This window comes from Tigriopus californicus, chromosome 2 (assembly GCF_007210705.1).
Source record: "Tigriopus californicus strain San Diego chromosome 2, Tcal_SD_v2.1, whole genome shotgun sequence".
Taxonomy (NCBI): Eukaryota; Metazoa; Arthropoda; class Copepoda; order Harpacticoida; family Harpacticidae; genus Tigriopus; species Tigriopus californicus.
This window is the reverse complement of record NC_081441.1, coordinates 15,226,654-15,236,905: the sequence shown is the minus strand read 5'-3', so window position 1 is coordinate 15,236,905 and position 10,252 is coordinate 15,226,654. Positions and strand designations below refer to the sequence as shown.

The 10,252-nt window shown below is 42.3% G+C and overlaps 3 protein-coding genes and 1 long non-coding RNA gene across 4 annotated transcripts; 3 read left to right on the top strand and 1 right to left on the bottom strand.

Annotated features, from left to right (window-relative positions):
• The first annotated feature begins 2,508 nt into the window (after window positions 1-2,508).
• On the top strand, window positions 2,509-4,620 carry LOC131891228 (coiled-coil domain-containing protein 137-like). The gene is made up of 5 exons (XM_059240751.1): window positions 2,509-2,714; window positions 2,818-2,969; window positions 3,704-3,818; window positions 3,902-4,003; window positions 4,067-4,620. Exons 1-5 carry the CDS (start codon window positions 2,625-2,627, stop codon window positions 4,574-4,576), a joined length of 969 nt encoding a protein of 322 aa, XP_059096734.1. The 5' UTR covers window positions 2,509-2,624; the 3' UTR covers window positions 4,577-4,620.
• LOC131891272 (uncharacterized) lies at window positions 4,323-5,448 on the bottom strand. Its single transcript, XR_009374383.1, has 2 exons — window positions 5,308-5,448; window positions 4,323-5,246 (listed from the first exon to the last, which is right to left on the bottom strand). It is a non-coding gene; the product is annotated as an uncharacterized LOC131891272 (long non-coding RNA).
• LOC131891216 (MAM and LDL-receptor class A domain-containing protein 2-like) lies at window positions 4,763-6,328 on the top strand (the record flags this gene model as incomplete). Its single annotated transcript, XM_059240744.1, is given in 2 exon segments — window positions 4,763-5,049; window positions 5,126-6,328. Coding segments are annotated over 2 exon segments (1,408 nt in total), but the record flags the coding sequence as incomplete, so codon positions are not given.
• A 405-nt stretch (window positions 6,329-6,733) lies between these two features.
• LOC131893370 (uncharacterized) lies at window positions 6,734-7,492 on the top strand. The gene has a single exon (XM_059243365.1). The coding sequence runs from the start codon at window positions 6,734-6,736 to the stop codon at window positions 7,490-7,492; it is 759 nt and encodes a 252-aa protein (XP_059099348.1).
• Window positions 7,493-10,252: the final 2,760 nt, after the last annotated feature.

Sequence of the window (10,252 nt, the reverse complement as noted above, 5' to 3'; positions counted from 1 at the left end):
GTGACAATGCGATATAAGGGTGTGATACAATTTGCTTCCCTCTAATATTAGTAGGGACTGAATTATTGATCCGGTAGCATCTTTCAATTTAAACTAGGACTAATTTTTAAGTAGCATTCCTGATCAACCTTACATTCATTGCAGGACTAGCTCGGTCAGCCAACTCGAATTCGTTGCTATTATCATTTTCCTATTCTATCATTTGAATAGTACTGCGGATTGCATTTCCTGTAGCAGTTAGAAAAGCCCGTGAAAAACAAAACGAAAAATAACAAAAATATCTCCAAATAATTCTGAATAACAATGAAAAAGGAGGCAAATATTTTTTAATCCAAAAAATCCGTAACCCAAAAATTCAGAAAGGTTTTTAACTTTATTAATCGAGCTTCACACATTACCCTTGACTCAGAGGTGCTCTATGGACAGATCTTTGTGGCAGAGCATTAGGAAACTAATGCATAGCAATTTTCAGAATCAAACGAAGTAGTACTCCATTTCAGAGTTGTTCAATAGTTCCCATGATAAGTGATATCACACTTTTTCATTTGGGGCGGCTGGTTGACGTCGTGGCAGTTTACAAACGACCTAAAACCGGCATGTAGGTGTGTCTAAGGAGCCTTGGGTAATTTCGACAGTATGGAAACTAGCCAATCCCTGAGGCCAAAGGCCGAAAACAATAAAATAAGGCGTCCATCGACAGCAAAGGGTGCAAAACTGATGCAATACAATTGGAGTAAGAAAAGGAATGAGGGAAATCTTTATTCTACCAAAAAAGGGGACCAAATAGTTTTGACCAAAAGACCAAAAAGAACTAGACGCACGACGGGGAATGTCCTGTTTGGTACTACTAGAGGTAGACCGAAACAAAAAGTAGCTAAATAATAATAATAATAATGATAATAAATCTTTATTGCGACGTTTGGTGATGTTATGGCGTAAATATGGTTTATAAGCATTATACAAACATTGTTAAAATATAAAAGAAAAATGTCAAAACGATAAAAGCATTAAAATAGTTGACGAGAAAGGGATATTGTCACAGTGAGTCTTATTGGTGACTTTACTTGATCTGAGTATAGATGAAAAGAAATGATTGTGAGAAATTGTAATTTTAATCCTACTTTGGAAAAGTTTTTTAAAAGTAAGAACTCCGAAAAAAATTCCATTTTGAGCTGAATAGCTATAAAACAAGGGCTGAAAGAGTTCAGCTGAAAATATTCAAAACTAGGCTTCCAAAGTTGAGGAAAAAGAGCTCTTAGATTATGTCATATTGGTACTAACTAGCCATGTGAAGCAATGGAAATTCGAGGAAAAATGTTAAGTATCACCCTGATTTTGGACGTTTAGTGAAGAAAAGATTTAGACAAACATCACAGCCAACCTGAACCGGACGTGCGCTGAGTTAGCCATTTATTTAAATTTGCCAGCTGGTTGAAGTGAACATTATTCTGATATTGAGCCAAAATATTGGTGAAGTGATAGAACTCAAACAAAAATGAATTTTTTTAAAGTTTCCCAACATAATTCATTTGATATTTGAAAATTCAGCTGCATCACAGTCCGAGTTATCTGTGATGTTAGCCAAAATCCTTCCTCCACAAAATGTCCGAAATCAGTGTACCGCACTACATTGTCCCTTGGAATTTCCAGTGGTCTATGACTTTACACAAATAATCTAATAATCTTTATTGCAACTCTTGGCCATATCATGGCGTAAAAATAACTATAAAATGAAATATGAAGTTTAGACATTATACAAAGGTTGTTGATAAAACAAGAAAAATGACAAGAATGTAAAGGCAATGAAATAGTTGACTTGAAAATAGTAATAGTTGAAATGAGCATGACTAGAATGGGTTACCCCCCAGGTGGTTTCGTGACCGCAAATTTTGAAATGCGACGGTACAAAATTTTACCCAGTCTCATTTCAAAATGTGCGTTCACGAAACTATCTGATTATCGCAGTAGGTGCAACTGGGTACATATCGCATCTCAAAAAATGCGCTCACGAAACCACGTTTGGGTACCCCATTGGCTCAATGCACAAGACGAAAAAAGGATAAACGTTATTCTCCACCGATTAGTTGCCGGTGCTCATTTTTAAATTTGTGACAAACTGTTAGAAAGGTTTAGGTAGAGACTTTAAGGGCTATTACTATCGTGTTAGGTTAGGTTGGGTTAGGTTAGGTTAGGTTTGATAAGGTTAGGTTTAGTTTAAAAAAGTAGCACCGCCAACTTATCGGTGGAGAATAACGTTTACTAGGAAAAAGAGGGGTAATATGTTGTGATTCTTAGATGTCAGTGTTGCTGAAACAACCCTAAGTCTAAGCCAGGCAAAGCTGTTCTGAAGGAACCTGTAGGTAAGGACTGTTAGTTGATGAAAAATAATCAGGGGGAGACCGCATCGTTTCATTGGTATGTTACATGGCTTAACTATATACTTGCCTCAGAGAGCGTACTTTGACTGGCTTTCTGAAAATGTAAGCTAGAACCGTATATTCCAGCAACACTAGAACCTCGGTACTCTATGAATCCAAACAAACACGTGCTTCCAAATGAAACTAGGGACATAAAACGAGATAACCTCACGGAAAGTGAAAAAAAGAGAGGTATAATCATATAAGATGGGTCGAAAAATCCCGGGCAAGAAGCATCATGGTGTCAAAGACCCTGAAGTTCAGCGAAAACGAAGGGATGACAAGGTCAAGCTCAAGGTGAGTGAATGAGTTCAGAGATTTTCATGACTTTGATCCTCTATTTCTTCTCGTCGAGGGCTAGAATTAAGCTACTAATTGTATTTCCATGACGGGGATTTAGATTAATTCAGCTCCCTCGAAAAATGATGTGCAGGAATTGCCTCGAAAGCTTCGAGAATTGATGGAGGCCAAACAGAATCCGGACTTTCTTCAGCCTCACAAGAAGGCACCCAAGAACAAGAACAAATTACTCGATTCCTCCAAATATATGGGGTAAGATGGGTCAGGCAATTATAAACCAACTCTTACAAAAGTTTAAAGTATGATCGATCATGTTGATAGTATGGTCTTGTTGGACGTAGTTTGAACCTACAAAATGAAACGGTTATAATTGGTATGCAAAAGGGAGGTAGCCAAGGCTTTTTGACATACCTTACTTTTTAAACTGCTCAAATAGGGAACTAGCTTTCTTTAAGAATTGTTGGTCAAACCCCAAGTCCGTGCACGAGGGATTGGACCAGCAGGATATATAGATATATAGATACTGAAAGAGCTCCAACTTTTCCCTCTCGAGAGGCCATAACATGTTGAAAGAGAAGTCGAAAGAACCAATGCGATACCCACTATACTGACACGGCCTATTGGAACTATTCACGGATGATATGATGGCTAGCTTCACTGACCGAGAGGTCAACCTCTCCAACCCTAGCACTCCAAATACAAAAATAAAAAATAAAAACCTTCAATGTGGTCATGGCAACTATTTTGTGTTTTTAATCTTTTTAATCGGGAATACAAAAAATGATACCTCCAGCATTGTCAGATTCGCAAATGCTTTTTGAACTGTAATTAAAGTCATTTACGCGTAAAACCGTAATTTGTCGCCATTTCCATTTCTGGAGCTTGGTTGAATTCGGAATTCAGTCTGAACGTGTTTCACGCAGTCTGTATGTCAAACCCGTGTTGGACATATTTTTGTGAGATATTTATTTATGGTTTTGTTTAAGATATGAGATGCGTCTACCAGGCATGAAGCGACCCTTGAAGCCGATTCCCGTTTTCCAACAGAGTGAAGGCGAATCTCAGAAACGCTTCTTCAATCGAATGCACCAACAAGTTCAGGTAAGGAAGAGTCGAGCTTGAGACAAAATTCGTTTTTCGAATTGCAAAAGCACACACAATCACAGCCTGAAGTTTTATTTTAGGGTGTGCTCAAGCGAAAGGATTACGAAAAGAAATTCGACGTCGAGGTGCACGACGATCCCGAAACGGGTCAAACTATGGTCCAAGATCGCCCCAAGGATGACGTGAGTCTACGTATTTCTCTTAGATTTGAACATTTTGCTAGCCAACTCCTTGGATTCTTATAGCTCGAGGAGGAAATTGCGGCTAAGAAACGGGCTAAATTGGCCAAAAAAGGCATTGTGGTTCGCTCCAAGGAAGAGAAACGCAAGATCAAACGCTTAAAGGAGAAGGAAAAGAAGCTCAAGAAGAAGCGTCGATTGGGCAAAATTCTCAACGAGCTGGGCGACGATGGCGAGGACTTCAAGGAGTTCGAAGACTTCCAAGATGACATCAAATTCAACGACATTGTCCACGCCCCGCCCTCTTTGAAAGGAATGCGCAAGAAAAAAAAGATGCCCACCTCCGAGAACGAAGCCTCCACCAGTCCTGCCCCCGTCCCCGCCCAGAAGAACAAAAACTCCACTTTGTTATTAGCCCAGAAATTCAAGAGCAAGATTAAGAGCGATAAGCCCGAGATCTCATTGGCACGCCAGCATATGTTGAACCAGGAGCGAGTCCGCGTCATCCAGGCCTATCGCTCGCTCAAGAGCAACCAACAGAAGGAAAAGGCCAACGATGGCCAAGTCAAACTGTGATAGCGCGTACCACCCAACAAAGGAATAAAAAATAATGCAGTTGATTTGAAAACCCCCTTTAGTGCCGCCATCATGTCATCGTTTGAAAAGAGCTGGTCTTAAGGCGCTCGTGACGGGATCAAGTTTAGGGTCAAGTGATAAAATGTCTTTTCATTTAGGGACATTGGTGCTTCTGGTGTACGGGCTGCTGCAGGTTTTAGAGGTTATGAGCTTTTCTCAGGACTGCACACTCCCCAACCTGAAAAACGGACGGATCAAGGTGCGCGAGGGTGGGCGTTCCATTCGTTATAAATGCAAGAGACGGTTCACTCTGGTGTCCGACTACTCCGTGGCCATTTGCTTGGATAATATGTGGTTTCCCAAAAGCAATCCCGTGTGTGTGAAGCGTGGCTGCGACAATGTCCCGTCTCCTGATAACGGATACCGAATCTATAAACACGGGAGAGCAATGGCCACCTTCTTTTGTAACATTGGTAGGTTGGAATTTGTAAGGGAAACAAGCTTTGACCCATTCACCCCCACTAACCGTCCCTTATTTTTCACATTTAGGCCATGACTTAATTGGAAGCTCCGTCTTGATCTGCGATGGATCTGCATGGAACGGAACGGAGCCCACTTGTTCCAAGCCCATCCTGGAGCAATCTCTGAATTGCAGCTTCACGCACGACACCTGTTATTGGGGGCAACCTGAGCTAGATGAATTATTCTGGGTCCATTCGGATAATGCTAACCGCTCGTTCGGAACAGGCCCCCTCGACGACCACGCAGGTCCATATATGATCCTGGAATCGTCCCAAATTGAAATGCCATTGAAAACGGCCAGCCTTTACTCGCCTCTCATTCAAGCGTCCGATCAGATCGAGTGCCTGAGTCTGGCTATCAATATGAATGGACTCACAATGGGCTCATTGAGTGTCTACCAGATTCCGGATGGAGCGGGCAACACCACAGGATATGAGCCCTTGTGGCAAATCTCCGGAAACCAAGGTCCCACGTGGCACCAATATGCTGTCAAACTACCCTCGAACCCCCGGCAGCCTTACCAAATAGTTTTGGAAGGCCAGGCCGGACTGGGCTATTTGGGCGACATAGCCGTGGATGAGGTCTTATTTTACACCAATGTCGAATTCTGCCGATATTCGATACTTCACAATCCCAGTCCCATCGAGGATCAGATCCCCGTTCAGAGCCCGGTCTCTTGTGTCATGCGTTGCGGCATCCCCGAAAGAGATCTGGGCCCCGAGGCCGAATTCTGGCAGGAGGGGATCTGCTCGTGTGAACCAGCCTGCCTTTTGGAGTACCCATCTTTTCCTGTGTGTTGCTCGGATTACGTTGATGAATGCCATTACCACCTAGCCGCCAAATTTGACGATCGGGGTGGCGTGAATTTCGGTTCTTGGTGGAGTTTCTGGCTTTGGATGGGCATTGCACTCTGTTTCATGGCCATGACCATTGTTGCGGTTTCGGGTGGTAGACTGAGGGCATGTCATCGGGCTCGAAAAGGTCAGATGATGCAGAGAGAGTTGGAATTGGATTCCGACATGAGGCATATGGTCAATGAGAACGAGGATATTGACGACGACGAAGTGATTGATTTCACTCTGGCCACACCCAGTACCCTTCAAGTCAATCTGGTTGGGACCCACAATAGAAAGATTAGCTCGATTTAAGATGGACTTTATAGAATATACCTCTCTCGCCTGTCATTTGTGTCAATACTCATGAAATATATATTAGGTTTTGAAAGGAGTACACTTGTGAGACCAAGCCTGAGCTCTCGAACAACTGCGACCCAAAAAAATAGAGCAGGTCCCATGGGCCTTGATCCCAACGTTTCTGAGTAAGGATTCAGGCAGAGAACGTTGGTATTATCCTATGGCCTTTCTAAGAAAAATCGGGAACCTGCTGGATTGTTCCGCAAGCTCTGCCTCAAACAAGGCAGAAAACGTTGAAACGTTTGTGACGCGCATCAGGGTATGTGCGCATAGTGCACTCCACAGTCCGCTGCTGCACTTGTAGAACAACACACCCTGGCAGGATTTTCTCTCTGCTTCAAATGTTATTTAAACGTCGAGCGCCGGAGAGAGGGAATTAATACCGATCCGAAACTCGAAGTGAACAGTTACCAAATTGCAAAGCCAGTTAAAGAATACCAACATGAGTCCCAACAACGACAACAACAAGTCAACTGATTCCTATGTGGATCAAGCGGCCAATGCCACCAACAGCGCCCTTCATACAGTGAAAGATACCGCTAACAATGCTATGGACAGTGTCAACCAAGCGATTTACGGGAAGGAACAGAGCTCCGTGGACAAGACCATCGATAGTTCGGCACAGAGTACAAAGGAGACCTTGCACACGGTCCAGGACAAAACTCAAGAGACCAAGGATGACATTGCAGACAAGTACGAGGAGATGACCAAAACTGACGAGGAGAAGCGCAAAGAGGAGAGTTTGGTCCATCAAGCCAGTGAGATGGCTAGCGATGCCTTCAGTTACGTGAAGGATTCCGTGAGTAAGGTCGTGTACGGAAAGGAAGAGAGCTCAATTGATAAGTACGTGGATCAAACGGCCGACCAGTCGAAGGCCGCTGCTCACACCATGGAAGATCAATATCAAGATGCCAAAACCGCAACTTCGGAGGCCGTCTACGGGCAGGAGAAGGATGAGATTGACCGAACCGTAGAGTCATATGCGGAAGCCACCAAACACGCCCTTCACGAGTCTCAAGAAACGGCTGACAATATGAAACGGTCAGCGGAGGAGACCTATGAGAGCACGGCCGATTACACGGATAGGAAAGCCAAGGCCGCCAAAGAGGTTGGATTGGACCTCAAGAACGATTTGTCAGAAGCAGCTACCCTCGTGAAAAACGATCTGAGCGAGGCCAGCTCCCGTCTCACCGAGGCCTAGATAACCAGGACCTAATCTAATGATATTCTAATTAATTTTAATGTACATACAGTATATCTATCCATAGAAGAATGTTTATATTGGTGTGAAAATCATAATAAAGCTCAGATTCCTTGCTTAAATAACCAGCCAAAGACAATGATTTCAAATTGTATTTCGAACGACTGCTCGAAGGATCAATCAAAGACGCACGTTTTGGACTTCCTAATTCTGCGTGTCTACAAGTGTTTTTGAGTGTGAGTCAATTTGTGCGTACATGACGCATGATAATGGTGCGAAAGGTACTTAATATTTTGCGTTTTCAAAGGCCCCATGAGTACTAATGCTACCCAGATTCTAGGGTCGATTTAAGTGGCCGTAGAGATTTAATGTGCGGTTTGCTAGCGCCGATAAACCATCGATATTCCCGGTGAGATTGAACGAACGACGAAATCCTACCCCTCTATATCGAGCTCCATCATCGTTCCCCCTAAAATTCATAGGGAAAACAGAAGTCTTGAGTCAGTAATATGCGTTGATCAATTTTTTTGATCAAACCTATGTTCAAGGGAAAACTAGAAACCCTGATTCTTTGGTAAGATAACATTAGGCAAGTGAAATGAAGTACATTTGGCCTTGAAGAATGCTTTTATTAAACTCAGCATCAGAACATCCAGTTATTATTATCAGCAAGCAAATCGGTGAACCTTCAGATCGTTATGTATGCGCAAAATCTCCCAGATTACATAGGCAAAGCAAATTTATGAAGAAGAAAAACGAACAGATGAAACTGCGAACAATTTTCAGTAGCTTCCGAACCGTATCAAAGGGTCTTGTAGAGCCAAAGAAAATGTGCGATTACAGTACATCTCAAATTGGGAACCATTCAGCAAAGTTTAGGCACACTAACTCAAAAAGCCACTACAACAACCTGAATTTCCCTGAAGTTCCCTCTGGGAACTTTAAAGAAAGCGTTTTCTAGGAAATCCCCTTTTCTCGAGATCCTGATCCCGCCGAGTATATTACGTCACGCAACCTCAGAATAAATGTACGCTAAAAGTCAATTTTCGATAAACGTGATCAAAGAATTTGTGATATTGAGGCAATTTCTCCCAGCATGTTGGTGTAGCCACTATATAAGTAATCTAGAATTAAGCCACGTGAGACTTTGCCTTGAACACAATTTGGTAGTTGGATAGCAGGGTGTCGGGCTGATTAACGTATCTTGCGTTACTCAGTTTCAACCAAAGCTGATAAACCAGCCATCAACTCACTGGTTCCCTGAATTCGGACCTTGATTTTGAGAATCACGTAACTAAATGTGTTAAAAATCAATCCCCATTGCACACACCAGGCAGCTGGGAGGGAACCAAAAAAATCTCAGAAATCTCTTGAGTGTCATTTCTCTGACTAGCCCTCCAGCATGATCCATTGACCATTTGCCCAAACAGCTGGGGAGATAGCTGTTGTGACAATCAGCTGAAAAAGCTGGGCTCGATCGTAGCAATAAAAATTAATATACCAATATTTCCCGTATAATGAAGTACGATCAAGCAGTCGAGCAAGCTAAGCCGAGCATCAGGCAAAGCATAGTCACTGACAGGGACGTGAGTTCAATTCCTGCTTCAATTCAGCTTCTCCAACGTTTTTTTTTTCCAGACTTTTTATCAAAAAAGGCAAGAAATGAGTATAAATATGCGTAAAATCCTTGCAACCGAGCTGCCGCAGGCTGGCACCGCGACATAGACGCCCCCAGGCCCTTGCAACCGAAAGGTTAGGTTAGGTTAGGTTAGCTTAGGTTAGGTCAGGTCAGGCCAGGTTAGGATAGGTTAGGTTAGTTTAGGTTAGTATGGCATTAACAATGGATCTACTTCTTCAATCCCCATATATGCGTGGTATTTTCACCATATATAACACTCGGTTGGCTTCTAATTAATGATGCCAGGTTGCTCACCATGGTACAAAAGCACAGATCTCTACCACTCCCCTTTTTAAGATTTCCTCATTATTATGAGTCTCAATTGATTAGAATAGCCAAAGTGAGCAATTGGCAAAATTACTTTGACATTAACTCCGGCAATTCTCATCGAATATGGAGAGGTGCTAAACACATTCTAGGATATTGCAAAAAAGGCAAACGTATTACAAAATTAACATCGGGAAATTTGGAAATTTACGGGGAAAAAGAAATAGCCACATCTTTCAACGACTATTTCTCTACTATAGGGCAATGTTTAAATGACGAACTAACGGATGACGCGGACGATATTGATTATTTAGACCACATTGATGCCCCTTCCAATGGACGGAAATATATTTCAAAGCAATTTCTTCTGGCGAGGTCCTTAAAACCATTGAGAAAATGGCACGTAAAAATAGCTCGGGCTTAGATGGAATGTCAAACACTCTTTTAAAAGAAATAAAACATGAAGTTGCCTGCCCGTTGACAGAACTAATAAACATCTCATTGAGCACTGGTTTCGTCCCAAAGGAATGGAAGATTGCTAAGTTCCTTCCTTTCCACAAAACAGGAAAAATAGACGAGGCCTCAAACTATAGACCAATTAGTATTTTGTCCTCTTTATCGAAAGTCGTAGAGGAAGTCGTTTAAAGGCAAATTTTTTATTCTTTCGCCCCCGAACACCTAACGGATTTTCAGTTTGGTTTTAGACCCAAGCATTCATCTATGCACGCAATACACAACTTTTTTAAGAATATGACCAACAATAGTGACCAAAAGTATTCGGTAGGAATTTTTGTTGACTTACAAAAAGCGTTTGA